General features: G+C 46.7%; 1 protein-coding gene across 1 annotated transcript in view; it reads left to right on the top strand.

Annotated features, from left to right (window-relative positions):
- The window catches only part of TRIO (trio Rho guanine nucleotide exchange factor), a 237,022-nt gene that overhangs the window by 89,378 nt on the left and 128,569 nt on the right, over positions 1-19,075 (top strand). The window contains 4 exon segments of the mRNA XM_024741724.1: positions 10,155-10,324; positions 11,345-11,519; positions 16,438-16,633; positions 18,425-18,591. Of these exon segments, the coding sequence (XP_024597492.1) occupies positions 10,155-10,324; positions 11,345-11,519; positions 16,438-16,633; positions 18,425-18,591 (708 nt within the window).

Genomic DNA, 19,075 nt, shown 5'->3' with positions numbered 1-19,075 from the left:
TGATCTCAGCCTCTCGGCATCGGATTCTTCCAGATCCCTTCTGTCTCCCGTGCAAAGATCTCTAAAACTTGGTTTGCAACTTTCAAGCCTTGTATTTTGATCTTCTCAGCTGGATTTTACTGATGACTCATCTCTCTCTATTCTCCAAAATGATTTGGTTTTTTCTGCATTCCTATGTATGGGTGATACCTTTAAACATATTTCCCAGCTTTTTTAAAAAATACTTTTTATTTTGAAATATTTATAATCCCTGAAAGTTGGGAAAAAAAGAAACAGATAAGGAGGTCCCTGCACCCTTCTCCCAGCCTCCCCCCAGGACGTCACATCTCGCATAACCACGTACACTGTCAAAGCAGGAAAGTGGCTTTGCCACACTCCCCAGAGCTTATTCCTAGATTCTCCTTTCCCCGGTGTGCAGTGCATGATGTGTATGTGTTCGCGTGCGCATGCATGCTTAGCTTCGTGAGATTTTATCGTGTGTAGATTCGTGTAACCACCACCACTTTGAATGTACAGAGTCATGCAGAATCATCCCATCACCAGCGGGCTCCCTTCTGCCGCCTCCTCACACCTGTGCCTGACCCCTACCCCCTAACCTCCAACCCCTGGCAACCACTAGTCTGTTGTTCTCCATCTCTATAATTGTACTTCAGAAACGTTCCATAAATGGAATCATACAATACGTACCTTTTTGAGATTGGCTTTTTCTACTCAGCAAAATTCCCGAGACCCATGCCTGTTGTTGCGTGTGTCAGTACTTTATTGTATCACAGTTTCTTAACTATTTACCCTTTAAAAGACAGTTGGGATATTGTCAAGTTTTGGCTTTTCCAAACAGAGAAGCTGTGGACCTTCATGTACAAGTTTTTGCATGAAGTTTTCATGTCTCTGGGATAAATGCCCAAGAGTACAACTGGCAGGTCCTTTGGTAAACACATTGTTTTAAAAGAAACTGCCAGACTTTTCCAGAATGCCTGTACCATTTTACACTCCCAGCAGCAATGTATGAGTGACCTCGCTCTTTAACATCTCAGAAGTCCAGTGGGAAAGGTTAAGATCAGATGCATAATATTTTAGGAAGTAAAGTTTACCTTCTGTGATCACATCTCGATAATTTTTATGTTAATATTCAATTCCTTAGATGAAGACTCTAAATACACTCTTAAATGTTTGATTTCTTTAGCTTGTTTATCTGATGTAGACAGAAACGAGCAATTAAACGGCCACAAGCCAGAGGAAGCAAGAGGGAAACTCAGGGCCTAGAACCGTCCACTACATCATCGCCCCTTGCAAGACTGAGCACTGGATTTGACTTTGGTTTCCAAGTCAACATTCAGTTGCTACCTACTGCTTTGGCAATTAGGCCTTCACATAGATTGTGGTATCTGGTATTTAAAAAAAAAAATAGGTGGTCTTCCCATAGGTGGGAATATCCAAAAAAATAGATCTAATCATTTATGCTTTCTTTCTGTAAAAATATCATCTTTATTAAAATAATTAAGAAAGTACACTATAGTGTAGCACATCCCCTTACTTAACTGGCTGGGTGATCTGGGACAGGCTGCTCTGTGGTGCTTCAGCTCTCTCTCTGCAGAATTGGGAATAACAGCATCTCTGAGGGCTGTGGACCAACTGGATGCAATTACACACTCACCATCCTAGCTGCCAATAAATGTCCTTGTTTTTCCTCCTCACCTGCCTTGTTACTCGACAAATGATTTAACTATAAGACACAGAGGTATAATAAATACCTGGGTATGAATACTTGGGTATAATCCCGATACCTCCCTTACTCATCTTTGAGCAACAGGAACTGCTTAATCTGCTTCTGTTGCCCTTTCTCAGGGTGAGCGCCTCACTCTGACCCTTCAGATCAGCAGTCGGAGCCTTGCTGGATGCACAGCTCCAGTGCTGCTTCCACTCAGGGCCGAGGAGGCTGTTACAGAGAATCTTTGCTCGTGGTTCCGTCACATTGGCATACATGGCTTTGTTCACATCACTGACTACTTTTGTTCCCAGCCAAAGCTGCAAAATAAATGAATTTTTTCACCAAGTAAATATGTGTAAAGCATTTGGGCTGGCCAGTGGGGAAGAGGGATGTTATTATCTAAAAGGAAAATCCTTTTGTCAATTTAGTTTAATTCATGTAAAGCTTTTTTTTTTTTTTTCTCTAGAGAATGGTTTAAAACTGGTTTAAATTCATGAAGTTTCTTCTTATCGACCCAATATTTTGAGGCAGAGAAAATTTTTAGATCAAGAGAGAAATTAGAAGTTAGTGTGTAAAACTGTACGGAACTCTAATATACCTGACAGAGAATAGTCACTTAGTGGATGATTATTAAATGAATGAATTAATAATATACTATCTTATCTTTATTTGTAACTCACTATTACAGTGGGGACTAAACGTATATCCCTGTGCACTAACTCCAGATTTTATCATTTTTTATTGAAGGGAAAGTCTAAATGTCTGCTTCTAAACGGAGAGTCGGAAACGTCTGCTTTAATTAGTTGTTTGTAGATTGGCCTCAGTTAATGTAACGAGGAGGTGAGGCATTTGTACAGAAGTTCAGGGAATACAACATTAGGTCTTAAAATGCCCAGCTGAAAATGGATGTATGTGTAATCTTGTTTACTTGTTAGACTTCTTTTAGAGGGCATTTTCATATTTTGATACTCAGCTTCATAAACTAAATGTGATAGGGCTTCGGTTAATTGAGAGAAGTAAACTATCCATGTGTCGTGTACTATTCGTTACTGTTTATTGTTCTTATTGAATAAGCGGTAGGAAGATTGATCACCAGCAGTGTTTTGTCAGAAAGCTTAAAAGTTCTAGGTAAGCTGGGCCTACAGAGACTGAAAAGCCTTTTTTGGTTTTGTTGTTGTTTGTTCTCTCTTCCTTTTTATGAAGCACAAACTGCAGAACCACAAGATCAAGGAAGGGTCGGGCTTTCTGCTTGGGGCCCAGGATGTTGATGGATACAAGTTGATGACCAAAATGGGTGAAGATTTTTATAAGAACGAACTTATTTCTCCTAAATGATTTCAAGTCCGTATTCCAAGACACATTAGATCCCTGGGTAGTGAAAGAACTTGATAGTTAGTTCACCAGATTTGGTGTATTGCTGTCTAAGGAACTGTGGGAAAAGGAAGGGATGCCAGAAGGCCTTCTTAAGAAGGTAGATTTCACATATTACTCAGGTTGAGGTCACTCCTAAGCAGAGTTCTAGAAAAGACAGTTTCTAAACTGCCTTTTAAAAGGGAAGAAGTGAATGAACAAGTTATGCTGTGTGAACTTTATTTCATTCTTTACTAGGTTTCTGATTGGATGAAGAGTAGGCAGTGGAATTAGTGAGCATTTAGCCAAGCGTTTGACATTTAATTTGTACACAGACAGGAAAATATGGGCTGAATCACTGTGAAAAAGAATCAGTTGAGGGTGTCAGTTAACACAAGACCAAGACTGTCCTTATCCTCCCATACTGATCTCTGAGTAGACCATGCCAGGAAGAAAGTGTTTGTGATGGGAAGACATTGCTCATACCCTGCCTGTGAATGAGGAAGTCATTTCCAGCCCAGACCCGCAATTGGATCAGCTTTCTGATGAAGGGGGTGATGGGAGGGAGTAGACCAGTCACCCCAGGTGGACCTGAGGCCCCACAGACGGATGGTTTTAATCCCTGGTGTCACCTGCTGCAGGGGAGCAGCCTGTGCGGTTGCCATGTCTCTGAACTGCCTCCACCCACCTATTCAGAACTTTTGCGTCCGTCTGGGACATCTGGAGAGATTGTACATCCAAGTCCAGGCACCCTGAAAACTTGCCTTTGTTGTGTTGAGAGCATTTTGTCTTGAAAGTGGTCAAATTGCCATAAAGCCAGGACAGACTCGGTGCTGAAGCAGAAATAATCGTGGCTGCGTTAAAAGCCTTGCAGCCGAGGCTGGCAGTGGGAGTGTTGGTTAGTGGATGACCTCAGCGGGGCTGGAGGTTGTTTGCACTGCAGACCTCTGTCTCTAAGCATGAGGCCTGTGAGTGCGTGGATTGGCACGGAGGGCAAGTTGATCAAAGTCTAGACCACGGGCTGCCAGATATATCAGATAATAAAACAGAATCAGAAAAGATCCCGGCAAGAATAAGTCCAAACCTATGACAGAAATTTCATTCATGGGTTTTGATTCATGAGTCTGTTTTGAATCAGAAGTAGGCGGGTTACAGAGGTAACATAAGCCACGTAGGTGGCAGCAGCACGCGTTAAACAAAGAACATTCCTACCTGTGTTGATGGACAGTGTCCGCAGTAATTCCTCCCCCAGGGTGACGTATCTCGCTGCTGCTGGGTCACGTCTGGTGCTGCCTTCAGTGCTTCAGCCCCCAAATTGGGGGGCGGGGAGTTCAGAGGAGAGACAGCTGGTGCTGCCAGAGCTGGCCGAGGGCAGGGAATAACGTGTTAGTCTCCGGAGAGGGAGGCCGGTCTGCAGGAACAGGCAATATCTCTGGAGATTTGAAGAGCGCATGAGGAAGTACACTTGGATCAGCTGCGTACTGTTTCGGGGAGACAGGGTTGCGCTCAGAACGACCCTGGGTGGCGAGGCACTTTCCCCCAACTTGATGCCTCAGGGAGCGACAGCTGCTGGAGGGAGTGTCTTACCCGCTGGGGATGGGGTGGAATGAAAAGAAGATTTAAAATTCTAAATCTCAACATCTGTTTTTAGCGAATTAGACTTCATCTAAATACCTGGGAGGTTCTGGCACTGCCCCGATGTCTGTTTTTAGCGAATTAGACTTCATCTAAATACCTGGGAGGTTCTGGCACTGCCCCGATGTCCCAGTCGGCCGTGGGCCCAGCCGCGTCACCTGTGCCTCACCTTGTCCTCGCTTCCACTGCAGAGCCCGATGCCCCCCTTAATGGTGTCCCTCCTTAATGCGTGGGCTGCCCTTGCCATGCTCCTGGGGTTTCCTCCTTTTCTGTCCCCCCTTACACATATTTGCCTTGGTATTACTTCATGATACTGACTTTATTTGCCCTCTGCCCCTCCCTCCATACATCCTTCATACATTTCATTTCATCATACTAAGGGATCTTTTATCACCCATCCAAGGATAATTGGTACTCCTGAAACCCTTACTCCTCAGGTGACAGGCACGTGCCCCAGAATCACAGGTGGTCATTTCAGGCTAAAGAACGTGCTGTTCGTGGCCGGAGCGGTTCCCCTTTGATCCCTGCTTCCTCTGTCTGAAACGGAATCACGTTCTGTGCTCATAGCAGGTGCCCTCTGAAATTCCCCCTGCAAGTTGCCGCCTGCTTCTGTTCCTGGCTTTTTTTTTTTTTCCAATTTATTTTTTATTTTGGGCTGTGTCAGGTCGTAGTTGCGGCAGGCGGGATCTTCGTTGAGGCACGCGGGATCTTTCACTGTGGCGCCCGGGCTTCTCTCTAGTTGTGGCGTGCGGGTTCTCTCTCAGGTGTGGCACGCAGGCTCCGGGGTGCATGGGCTCTGTAGTTGTGGCGTGCGGGCTTCAGAGCGCATGGACTCTGTAGTTTGCAGCACGCGGGCTTAGTTGCCCCACGGCATGTGGGATCTTAGTTCCCTGACCAGGGATCCAGCCCACGTCCCCTGCACTGTAAGGCGGATTCTTCACCACTGGACAACCAGGGAAGTCCCTGCTCCCGGCTTTTACACTTCCCCACTGGTACCTGAATGATTGTCAAAAACAAGAGTAGGGAAATGGATACCAGTGGTGGTAGCTTCTATTTACAAAGTGCTTGTGGTAATTGAGCACTGCCACACATTTGTGGTCATCTCACTTGATTCTCAAACTCATGGTAAAATGATCCCATTTCACAGACGAGAAAACTGAAGGCAGAGGACTCCAAGGACTTTTCCCAAGGTCACATGGGGGATAAGGACCCCCCAGCTGGTGTGTTGCACTCCTACCTCCAGATGGACCAGGCTGGTAGCCTGCGTTCAGACTGTGCATCTTGGGAGCGGCTGCAGCTAGAGCAGCCCCCAAATCTCGGGGCTCCCATCTGACCACCCACTGAACCAGCTGGAGACTCAGTGCTTTCCTGGGATCTCCCCCCCCAGTGAGTTCCTCTCAGATCCCTCTCTAGCAAGCAAAGGGCTTTTTCAGGGGCTTTCTCCCAGCAGAGCTTTGGCTCCTTCTTTAGGCTCCACCCAGGACAGGCGGTGTGGGGGAAGGGACTGGGATAGGGGACGCACAGGGATCAGACACAGCAGATGCTCGATCCAGGACCAGGCTCTCCCACAACTTATCACAGGAGTTTTCTTCCAAGAACTCCATGGGTCTTTCTAAACCAGCCTCCTCTCTGGATCCTGGACTGTGACCCAAGTCTGTACGCACCTGCACCCCATTCTGGGCTGGGTTCAAGTTCTCCTGCGTGGAACGCTCCTGGCCACAGCTCGGGTGGCCTCTAGGGGACAGCGTTGCCTAACTCTGGCTGCCTGGCCGTCACCTGGCTGTGGGCACAGTTCTCTTAGAAGTGGATTCCATGCTGCTGAGAACTTGGATAAGATACAACTCCTCTCTCATTGTCGGGCAAAGATTTATCTTTTCATTGTAAATTAACAGCATGCCCAGAAGTGCAATTTTTTTCACCCTCAGGAAGTCTATGGTAAAAATTTCACAGGCATCCTAGAGACTGTTTCTCATTCCTTTATTCAGACGTTATTTTGGGCGTCACGTGTACCACTTCGAAAGCTTAAAAATAGACTTTGTCTGACTCATATTGTATTATGATATGCATCAGTTCATCATCGGTTGGCATTGGAAATGACCTTTCTCTGAGACTTTTTCCTCCAAAATGAATATTTCCTGTAGGACCTGACAGAGGAATTCTAAAGGGGCAGAGGAACTTTGGGCGTTTTAATCATGGATTTAAACGTAGTCTCGCTCCTTCTACCTCAGTTTTTTTTCCCTTTTCAACTGCGTGAACCCCTCCAGAGCTGGGCCCTTCCCTGGCTCCGCAGCCGGCTGGGCGGTATGCACCCTCCACCATGGTTGCGTGTCAAGATGTCCAGGCTCTTGAAGGAATTAGCTAGTTCTTTCAGAACTTACCAGGAAGAAAGGAAAGGGTTTGACCCACACATACTCTTGGCACTTTCCCCAGAACCAATGGGAAGAGAGTTCTGTAGGATCTGGACTAATTCCAGCACTTCTTCCCTCGTACTGCACTGTTTTTAGGTGTAAAAAGGTTTAAATGCGGCACAGTATTAAGTTTACCAGACTAAGTGACATATTTTGAACAATTGGTTGGAACTTGGACGTGTTTTGAAAAATACCTAGAGAAAGAACACTTCTAAAAACTTTACAATTCTTATTATCAAAATTTCTCTTACAAGAACAAAACTGTAATAGTGGCTAACATATGTTATTTTGAAGAAATATGTATTGTCTTGTTGAATCTTCTCAGTAACTCCCTGGAGTAGGCATTATTACCATGTCCGTTTTACAGATGAGAATGTCGAGACATGGATCCAGGGAAGTTGCTCCAGGTCACACCCTAGGAAATGTTAAGTCAGGATTTGAACTCGGGCAATCTGGCTTCAGAACCCACGCCTCGTAATCGTTATTCCATATTATAAGAAAAGTGTTTTTTAATTATTTGTGGATAAAACACTTTTTAATTGAGATATAATTGACATATTATTAGTTTCAGGCTTACAGCATAATGATTCAGTACTCCTATATATTGTGAAATGATCACCTTCCCATGGAAGATTTTTCGTGGGAAATATGAGAGCAAATTGGGAGATTCTTTATGGTCATAATGCTTTCATCCTTCCTATTATTTATAACTGCAGCAACCAGTTTCATGGGAATTTAGAGAACAAAACAAAACAAAATGAAAAACAGGAGTATGTTATTGATTGGACCCTTAATAGATGTGCAAGGTATCAGTCCCTATTTGGTCTGTTGATGAATGGTGTTTTTTCATGTTGAAATGCGGTATCAATGTGACGTGTGACCAGGTCTGGAGGGCTCCTTTCTGATACCGTACTGACTTTGCGCATAGTTTGGCGCTGCTAATAGGTGTGCCCATGTTGTTCAGGTCACTTCATCATCTGTGGCCTCTTTTCCTTAATCTGTAAGATCACAGAGGTGAACCAGCCTCCTTCTAAAATGCCTATAATTAAAATCCTTGGATTGTATGAAATTTGATATCTTACAGAGATGGGTAAAAAATATGACTCAAGTTGACATTTTAACATTTTTAGTAAAATTAACTCTTAGGACCCCAAGTACTTGACTACAAGTAAGTTCTGTGCCAGCACTCACCTTGTTTTTAAATTTACCTGCCCTATTTAAATACTGATCCAACAGGAGCCAGCTGGCAAGACTTTGTTCTCACCTGAATACATGTTTAACAACAGAAGAACTCTTGAAAGGTTAGCTTGGATTTGCCATCATTAGTCGTTAGAGAATTGCTGATTAAAACCATAATGAGATACCCCTCATTTTGAATGGCTACAATTAAAAAGACCGACCACGTTGGTATCGGTAATGATGTGGAGGGATTGGAGCTCTCAGACACTGCCAGGGGCAGCGGGGGCCGGGGAACGTGAAATGAGCCACTTTGGAAAACAGTTTGGCATTTTGTTAATAAAAAGTTAAACATACACCTACCATATGATCCAACCGCTCTGCACCTAGATGTGTACCTACAAGAAAGGAAAGCACAGGTGCATACGGAGACTATACACCAGTGTGCATAGCGGCTGTGTTTGTAATGGCCCCAAACTGAAAACAACCCAGATGTCGTCAACATCTGAGTGGATAAATTGTGGCGTCGACACAGAATGGAGTATTACTCAGTAACAAAGAGGAGAGAACTGTTGATACACGCAGTAGTATGGATGAAATCTCAAAATAATTATGCGGAAAGAAGCAAAAAAAAAAAGAGGACCTACTATACGATTCCGTGAATGTAATTCTTTTTTTAGAAAATGCAAGCTAATCTGTAGTGGCAGAAAGCAGGCTGGTGATCGCCTGGAAGGAAGACAGAGGGAGGGATTACCAGGGGCACGGGAAGACTCTTAGGGTGATGGAGCTAGTCACTGTCTTGATAGCGTTGATCTTTTCATGGGTTTACATGTGTCCAAACTTACCAAATATCGAAGTATTTTAAACTTGTGCCATTTCTTCTGTGTCCGTCAGGCCTCAGTAAAGCAGTGGTGCTGTGTCAGCCACGAGGCCGCGTGGCCGGCAGTGTCAGGGCCCCCTGTCTTCCCACAGCTGGGGCAGCCGTCTGTAATGTACACATACCGTACCGTACGGGAGGTGATTATTCCATCCCCGGGGAAGCAGGAAGCCTTTTCTCCACGCACAAACCGCTCCCAAGCCACCAGGGCCCTTTCAGTTTAATTAATTGTCCTTTCAGTTCGCTGAATGGCTACCCAGGGACCTGGAAGAGGCAGTGGGCTTCCCAGAAGTGGTCAAGGTGCTCTGTCCCCGCCAGGCTGGAAGCAGTCCTTGTCCCAAGTTGTCTTTGCCTATCCATGTGTGCGAACACCTTGTTAATGGTCATGGCAATGAAGGTGATCACATGTTTCCAGTATGTACTCCTGTCATCGAAGGACTGATCTGTGTCCGGGTTGACCGTGGCCTGTGTTGGGAGTGGGGAGCCGGCAAGAGCCACATCCGAATCTCCTGCCGGGCGTGGTGACGGGTTGATTTTACCACGTTATATGTTTCCTTCCTTTTGAGGGATGTAAAGCCCCCTGTCTGAGCAGCAGTTTAATAATTAGTAATGGACTGTCATGCTCTTGCTAAAAATAAAACTATGCCTCTCCTAAGTAAGAGTCAGAAGACGCATAGAAGAATGCCTGTTACGTTTAGCAGACGTTCCAGCTGTTGAGATTTTTTTCTGTTTCCTCTTGCATTGGGTTGGGTCTGGGAAGGACTGGGAATGGTCGCTGCCCTCCCCTTTCCTTTCTCTCCTTTGTGACAGTCCCCTCGGGCTCTCTGCCTGGTTGTTTCTTCACCTCGCGTCCTGCTCTGTGTCCCACTGGCCGCCGGCCCCCCTGCCGCCCTCTTCCCTCTCAGCTCCCTGGGAACCACTGCCGCCGGTCCCCTCCCGGCCCGGACCCCCCAGCCCCGGGGAAGCGGGAAGGGCCGGGCTCACAGCGCTGTCCCCGCAGCTGTGGACATGGCTGGAGGAGCTGCAGAAGGAGCTGCTGGACGACGTGTACGCCGAGTCTGTGGAGGCCGTGCAGGACCTCATCAAGCGCTTCGGGCAGCAGCAGCAGACCACCCTGCAGGTGACCGTGAACGTGATCAAGGAAGGGGAGGACCTCATCCAGCAGCTGAGGTGGGCCACGCCCCATCCCCCTCCCCCGTTCCTGCGCAGACGCTCTGAGATCTGCGGGGGGCTTCCCCTCCCCCTCACTTTTTGGAACAATTAGCTATAATCCTCTGTCCAACTAGGCAGAGAACGAATAGCATCCATGCATGCAAAGGAGACCAACATCACTCTCTCTCTTTTCCTTTCTCTTTTTCTCTCTCACAGTGTTTTCACTCTTATGATTTTTCTCATTATGGCATTGACTAATACGCTTCCCCAGGATTCAGGTCTTATTAATATTTCCTTTTAACAGCTATCTAGAAATTACTGAAATTTCTTTACAAACCAGATGAATTTAAACCTCCCAGGACCGCGTCCTGCAGGCCCTGAGCAACCTGCTTCTCTACGGTGAGGTGGGCGTCACTCCTCTCAGAGTCCAGGCTCAGCAGGCCTGGCCTCGGGTGGCACCAGCTGACACTCGGGTGCTCCTAGTGGCAGGAAGTGGGGAGGCAGGCTGGGGCAGAGAGCATATCCCTGTCCTTGGGTCACAGGGAACCGTCACGTAAATTCAGCGCCCCTGCTGGATCCCTCGGGGTAGCTTATCTCATCGCCCCTGACAACTTCCCGTGATCCTCGCTTTTCTGAGAGTCCGGCAGACTTCCTCGATGAAGGCTCAGTTGGCTGCCTTACAGCTTAACCCCACAGCTGACGTGGCTCCACCGTTTGTAGTGAACGGGTGCCATCTGTTCTCTACTTACAGAGAAAAGTGGCTGAAGATGAAACTCTACGACATGACTCACATGACTGTTAGACTTCTTCTAAGAGAGGGGCTGTGAAAAAGTGCGGAAGGAGTTCCTTAGCGTATGCTGAGATCAGGGAGGAAGGCCCGGCTTGTCTGGCGGGAGGGGCGGCTTATTCCGTGTTCCGAGCGGGGCAGTCCTGCTTCCCGCCGGCTTCTTCCCCGAGGCCCCAGCCGCCGGTTCTGGCCTCCGGCAGGGTGAGACTCTCCTATGCAGTTCCTATTTGTCCCTCTCCGCCCCTTCTCAGGGACTCCGCCATCTCCAGCAACAAGACCCCACACAACAGCTCCATCAGCCACATCGAGACGGTGCTGCAGCAGCTGGACGAGGCCCAGGCCCAGATGGAGGAGCTCTTCCAGGAGCGCAAGATCAAGCTCGAGCTCTTCCTGCAGCTGCGCATCTTTGAGAGGGACGCCATCGACGTGAGTGCCCCCCCCGCCCCGCCCACCCGGGCCTGCTCCCAGAGCTCCAGCACCCCTCCTCTGCCCCTCGCCTACTGCCCCAGCCTCTGTGCCGGGAGGGGGAGGGGGAGGGGAGGGGAGCAGGGAGGGGGAGGGAAAGAACGGCTCCTCCCAGCTCGGCCCTGGGAGATGGGGCCTGGCTCTGGGGCAGGCAGGTGGGCAGCGGGACAGACACCACACAGCAGGACAGCAACGTGAGCGAGCTTTGAGAGTGGATCCAGGCAGGGCTTCTACAAACAGGGCCACCTTGTCACCTTGGCTTGTTCATCCTTGATTGGACCCCTCAAAGCAGTCCCTTTGTCCTGGAAGCAGAAGCGCAAGCCCAGGGCAGTGATGCTCTTCCTCCCTCCTTCCCTCCCCCCCCCACCCCCACCATTCCTCTCCCTTCAAGAGGGAGTGTTCCCAGAGCCTGTGGTCATAAGCTTGTACGTCCCAGGAAACCCCATTTTTTCCCCACAGAAGTGTTCTCAGGCGATCTGTAATTCTTACCTAAAAAATTGACTTTTGCACCTTATATGTGACTGGGAGAAAGAAGGACAGGTTTCTTTTCTTTTTTTTTCAGAAAAAGGTTTCTTTTCTTTTTTCTTCTTCTTCACAGAAATGTTCTCAGGCGATCTGTAATTCTTACCTAAAAGATTGACTTTTGCACCTTATTTGTGACTAGGAGAAAGAAGGACAGGTTTCTTAAGAGAGCGGTTCTTAAATTCTCTGCCAGGCAAGATCTTTTATTTTTGAACTTGATGAAGTACAAGCAGAAGTAAGTATAATTGGATGACGCTGAATCTGTGTGTGAAATATGATAAAAGGAACCAAAACTCTGTGGGTGAGCCTGGCTTCCTGGAGCCAGTGGGCTTCATGCCGCTGCTGGCAGGGACCTGCTGCCTGTCCAGGTACCTCCAGGCACCCCAGGTGGCCCATGCCTGGCGGTCAGAATCTGTAGAGCCTACTGTCTCCATATCTATCACTTGTCCTGCGTTCAGAACAGGGACTTGAGGGCAGTGGGGTCCGGACCGAGGCGCCACCGAAGGCAGAGGGATGGCAGGGCTGCTGCAGCTCAGGGGGACCGTCTGCCCGAAGTGGGCCTTGGAGCTCGTCCCTCGGTCCTGCCCCGAGTGGTGGTTTGGTGTGTGTGCCTCTCACAGGGGCCTTTGGTTGCCTGCTTGTCTAATCTTCCATCCGTGTTTTCATTAAAGAAAGGCCGTCTTGGCTGTTTCATTGTCATCACTGGTTGATGACAAGAAAGGAGTCAAACCCTGCACATGTTGCCCGGTAACAGCTACTCAAGGGCTCTGGTCTTAACCTTCCCATCCACGTGGAGCCACATGAAGAAGAGGTGCGCTGGTCTCAACTCATGGTGCCGCGCCACAGCTGCCAGTTTGCAGCGTTTGGGGGTAGCCAGGGTCGGGCGCATCATCGGGGGGTAGCCAGGGTCAGGGCGCACCATCGGGGGGTAGCCAGGGTCAGGGCGCATCATCGGGGGGTAGCCAGGGTCAGGGCGCACCATCGGGGGGTGACCAGGGTCAGGGCGCACCATCGGGGGGTAGCCAGGGTCAGGGCGCATCATCGGGGGGTGACCAGGGTCAGGGCGCATCATTGTGGGGTAGCCAGGGTCAGGGTACATTATTGATGGTCAGCAAGGGTCAGGGTGCATCACTGGGGGCTGGCCGGGGTCAGGGTGCAGCACTGCATGAACAGAAGAGCCAGCGTGGCTGCCTTCCTCTCAACCTCCACTTCATAGGAATTGCTCCTGGTGACTTAGCTGCTTACTCAATAGTTTCGATCAAGAAACACAGAGCAATCAGAAGTATTATTGGAAGTTTTCTTTCCAGGACAGTTTGATATTTGAAATAAAATATTGGCTTTACTTGTATTAATGTTATCGCAAAGGGAAAAAAATTTTTTTAATTGTATTTCTGCTTTCATAAAACTACTGTTTTAAAACGTAGATCAGGAACCAAAAACATGCATTTTCCCCACATGATAGCCGCAGAGTTCCACATGGCCTCAACAAAGCCACCGCTCTCGGCCAGGGATAAGGGCTTTCCTAAGCTGGGAACGTAACCCTGCAGTTCAGTCACAGACCAGCTAAAATATAGTTTAAAAGCTTTTAAATGTCACAGCCTGAGAGCCTCTGTTCTCTGGAGTAATCCTGAAAATGTGAAAAGTTGAGCAGTTTAGGCTCTGCAGGGATTTCCTCTCCTGTCTGGGAAGGTGCCCCCTCTGACTGCCCATAGGAGGCATGGAGTTATCTTTGTGTCAGAAATTCATCTGTTACCTGGTCAGTGAGAAAAATCCCCCGTATCACTTGTATTTCAGTTGAAATAGCATTTCCATCTCTCAGAAGTGGAACAGGGTTTCTTATGGCTTAGAATACTGCTATTTCAGTCTCCAAATATTCCATATAAAATCTGCTGTGTTGGTCTAAAAAGAACAACAAAAGCCTTACACTAGCATCTTGTGACAGTTTAGTTACGGAGAACAGTCATAACTGTCTGCATTTAGAAAGGAAAACAGACTTTCTAAAAGTTCGGGGCTACATTAAAAAAAATTGTGTCAAAGATATTTCTTCAAAGAATCTCTGTTCAAAAAAGCCTTCCACTTTCTGGAGCTTTGTTTGTGCCACAGATTTCTTTCCTTGGCTTGTGTGGTTATTAACAATGCTGAACGTGAGGGCAGGATTTTTCCTGATGATCCTGGATCCTGACCATCGCCAGCGTTTCTTTGTGCTCAGTGAGTGTTTTTGAATCTTGCTGCTTTTAGCACATCGACCTTTGTTTATTGTCCATTTCTTGAGTGTTTTTTGAGCCTAATGTTGTCTCCATGAGGCACTGTCGCTGAGTCTGTAACTCACCACCACACCTAACTCTCTTCTCCTTCAGTGTCAGAAAACAAACAAACATTAAGAAAGAAAATTCCTGGACTCCCCTGGTGGTGCAGTGGTTAAGAATCCGCCTGCCAATGTAGGGGACACGGGTTCGATCCCTGGTCCGGGAAGATCCCACATGCCGCGGAGCAACTAAGCCCGTGCGCCACAGCTACTGAGCCTGCACTCTAGAGCCCGCGAGCCACAACTACTGAGCCCACGAGCCACAACTACCAAAGCCCGTGCACCTAGAGCCCGTGCTCCACAACAAGAGAAGCCCGCGCACCGCAATGAAAAGTAGCCCCCACTCACCACGACTAGAGAAATCCCATGCACAGCAGCAAAAGATCCAACACAGCCAAAAATAAATACATACAATTAATTAATTAATTTTAAAAATTCCCCTTAGAATAGAAATAAAGATTAAAGTTATGGTAATTTCCTTCCTTTTAAAAAATATTTTTCTCGTAGCCTCTTGGTTTGTGTCTAATTTGGCGTTGTTTAAAATGATTACTTTATAAATTGATATAATTTAATAAATTAATATAATGTGCACATATATTATGGAGACCAAGTAATAAAAGGAAGAAATCAGGAAGATTTGGGCAATAGGAATTTGGAGAAGCCTTAAGATGTTTATTACTTCCCATCTCCCAGCTGGATTCTGTGTAAACTCTCTCACGTTCTCAAATTCTCAAACTTACAGCTCCTGTGGACAAAGTAAATGAGGATCCATGGGAAATGCTATTTCATTGAAGTGTGGAGTATAATATTCTTTCACAAGAAGTTTTTCTCCTCCTTTCTGGATTTCATAATTTTTGGTCTTAGTTTTTAAAAAGTATAGCATGAAAGTTTTCAAACTACACAGAAGTAGCGAGAATAGTACAATGACCTTCCAGATGCCTGTCCTGTAAATTCAACATGAGTTTGCCCCTCTTACGTCAAGTATCCTCTTGCTATTGCTGTGCTGTAGTGTTGCAGAGGAAATCTCTGCCAGCTGATCATGTTTCGATCCTAAAGGCTTTGTGAATATCTCTAAAAAACAGGCCATTTTCTTGCATAACCATATCCTGAGCACCTCGCCGTTAAGAGTGATGCTTTGTTGTCTGCTAATGCCCAGCCTCTGTTCAGATTTCTGCAAGTACTGCAGAGAAGAGGCACATGGGGTCTGCCCCTGCATTTGGTGGTTAGCCTTTTCATCTAGAATCCTCCCCCCATCCGCCCTTCTCTTTTCCCCGTGTTGTGACTTGTTGAAATAACGTTCAGTTGTCAGAGGAACCAGGTCCCTCGTTTTGCATTTTCTCACTTGATCTCTGGTAGGCTGTTTAACTGCTGGTCTTTCTTCGGCATTTCCTGTAACCTTAGAAGGCAGATGGGAAGACCCAGTCAGGTTCGGGTTCATTTTGGTACCAGAAGCTGCGCAGGTGGCTCAGCATGGTTGCTCCTGTCAGGAGGCGTGTGCTGTCTGGTCCCGCATCTGCAGGGATTCTGCGGGCGGTCTTTGGGGCAGGAGGTGCAGCCTGGTCCCCGCCAGCCTCTCGGGATAGTTCACTGGGCGCTGATGACTTTTACCTGAACAGGTGTAGTAGTAGTTTTTTTTTTTTTGGTTACAAAGAAGTTTTTTAATTTTATTATTTCTACATTTAATAGCTAGATTTAACTGTAAAGAGGAACTTTCCTTCATCATGGTGTGCTTAAATAAATTTCTCCTTTAAGAACCAATTTTGTGGATGAAGGTTGGTTCCCTTTAATCAAAACCAAAGAGCTTTTCATTAATTTCTGGCTTTTTAGCTCTTTTTTTAACATCATTAGGAATTAATGGACTTTCGTATATTCCGTGTATTTTTTTCAATTGTGGTAAATTTTTTTAGGGTCTAATGGTCCCAGTCACCTGGCTCCTGTGTCCTTTTGACACAGTCACCTTATTCTCTTCCTCCCCTACCTGGCACAGTGAGACGTCACAGCAGATATTTATTTTTTAAGTCTTGGTCCTAAGCAGATACTTTCCTCTGTCAGATCATCTCAGACCTTGAGTCTTGGAACGACGAGCTTTCTCAGCAAATGAATGACTTTGACACGGAGGACCTCACAATAGCAGAGCAGCGCCTGCAGCACCACGCGGACAAGGCTCTGACCATGAATAACCTGACCTTCGACGTCATCCACCAAGGGCAGGACCTCCTGCAGTATGTCAATGAAGTGCAGGCCTCTGGTGAGCAGCGCATTCCGCCCTGGGACGGGTTTCGTGTCCCCGCAGGAACGCATCCGGTTCCTTTCAGGGTGTGCGCAGGTCACTTACCCCTGTGATTGCGGTGTTATAAGTACCTGCTCTCTGAAAGGAAACGTTTTGCTTTCTTTCACCCACATAATACGATCACATTTAACATTGACTATTGTACTTACCCTTAATATTCCTGCGTGTTATTTCAAGTGGCACGAACTTTAGTTTTACAAATTATATATTGTTGGATCTCCACGAATGAAATGTAAACCCCAAGAAAATATTTTCATGTCCTTTATTTTTTTCTTAGTTTTATATTTTACCAGCAGATGTCACTATAGGCTCAAAAACGTAGACGGAACTGTAGTGTTAGAAACTTAGCAACAACCTGTGTCCTACGTTACTCATTTTACACAAGTCAAATTAAATGCTTCCTCAAGAGTGAACGGGTATACAGTGGGTAACAACGGAAACAAACCGAAGTTTGTGCATTTAAAAAGGACTCACTTTCACCAGATATCAGTGTAGGAGCAGAAGTAGATTGATAGGAAATGGGTTTGCTTTGATTAGCTGTACGTTATATGTGGCTTTGGACCACATCGAATTTATCCTCTGAGGCATGCTCGGAGGCAGGCATAAACCTCCTCTGCTGCCTCTGACCTCCTCAAACTTGGCCGTCACAGTAATGGCTTGGCCCGGGGCCGGGCAGGTAGTTCACAAATGCAGCATGTACGTCATGCTCCCTTAAGAACAGGTTGAGTTACGGTTTTCTCAGGGTATATGCCCAGTAGTGGGATTGCTGGGTCGTATGGTAGTTCTGTTTTTAGTTTTTTAAGGAAACTCCATATTGTTCTCCATAGTGGCTGTATCAGTTTACATTCCCACCAGCAGTGCAAGAGGGTTCCCTTTTCTCCACACTTTCTCCAGCATTTATTGTTTGTAGATTTTTTGATCTGTGCGAGGTGATACCTCATTGAGTTTTGCTTTGCATTTCTCTAATGATTAGTGATGTTGAGCATCCTACCAGGTGTTTGTTGGTAATTTGTATATCTTGTTTGGATAAAACCATAATTCAAAAAGAGACATGTACCACAATGTTCACTGCAGCACTATTTACAACAGCCAGGACATGGAAGCAACCTAAGTGTCCATCGACAGGTGAATGGATAAAGAAGATGTGGCACATATATACAATGGAATATTACTCAGCCATAAAAAGAAATGAAATTGAGTTATTTGTAGTGAGGTGGATGGACCTAAAGTCTGTCATACAGAGTGAAGTAAGAAAGAGAAAGACAAATACAGTGTGCTAACACATATATGTGGAATCTTAAAAAGAACAATGGTTCTGTTGAACCTAGGGGCAGGACAAGAATAAAGATGCGGATGTAGAGAATGGACTTGACACGGATGGTGGGACAAAGCTGGGACGAAGTGAGAGAGTGGCATGGACATATATACACTACCAAACGTAAAATAGCTAGCTAGTGGGAAGCAGCTGCATAGCACAGGGAGATCAGCTTGGTGCTTTGTGACCACCTAGAGGGGTGGGATAGCGAGGGTGGGAGGGAGACGCAAGAGGGAGGGGATATGGGGATATATATATATAGATATATAGATATATATTTATATATATAGCTGATTCACTTTGTTGTAAAGCAGAAACAAACTAACACCACTGTAAAGCAATTATACTCCAATAAAGATATTTTTAAAAAAACAAAAAGAAAAGAACCGGTTGAAGTGCTGTTTGAATTCCGGGCCTCCCTTCAATGTCCGCAGGCGTGGAGCTGCTTTGCGACAGAGACGTAGACATGGCCACCCGGGTCCAGGACTTGCTGGAGTTTCTCCACGAGAAGCAGCAGGAGCTGGATTTAGCAGCCGAGCAACATCGGAAGCACCTGGAGCAGTGTGTGCAGCTCCGCCACCTGCAGGCCGAAGTGAAGCAGGTAAACGAATGTGCGGAGTGAAGGGGACCCAGCCGACAAGCGAGCGCTCGATGAGTGCTCTCCTGGTAGCTCGGATGTGTAAGCCTTGGGGCAGATTGTCCCTGATCAGAACACAGCTGTCCTGGTGTAGAATACAACACACCCCCGACACACCACAGCTAGTGTGTAAAATTGAGCCAGTGCCTGGGCAGCTCTGTGTTTACTCTGGAGTGGAAAAGCCTTCGTCACCCAGCAACTGGTCACTTGAGAGTCACCTCCACTTAGCTTGTTTTGTTATTGGTCATCTCTTGCCTGAAACCCTGACCACGTTGCTTCCCGGGCTGAATAACTATATGATTTTTTTTTTTTCCCCAAATAGACTGTTATCAGTCTGGCCGGGATCACAGGCTGTGTATGGCTTGGGTCTTCCTGTGTTCTCAGGATACGATACTCCCATCTCCCAGATAGCATGGCAAAATAAAAACGGGACATTTAGAAGAGATTG

The sequence above is a fragment of the Neophocaena asiaeorientalis genome, unplaced genomic scaffold (assembly GCF_003031525.2).
Source record: "Neophocaena asiaeorientalis asiaeorientalis breed wild unplaced genomic scaffold, Neophocaena_asiaeorientalis_V1.1 scaffold10, whole genome shotgun sequence".
NCBI lineage: Eukaryota > Metazoa > Chordata > Mammalia > Artiodactyla > Phocoenidae > Neophocaena > Neophocaena asiaeorientalis.
This window is presented reverse-complemented; position numbering and strand designations above follow the sequence as displayed.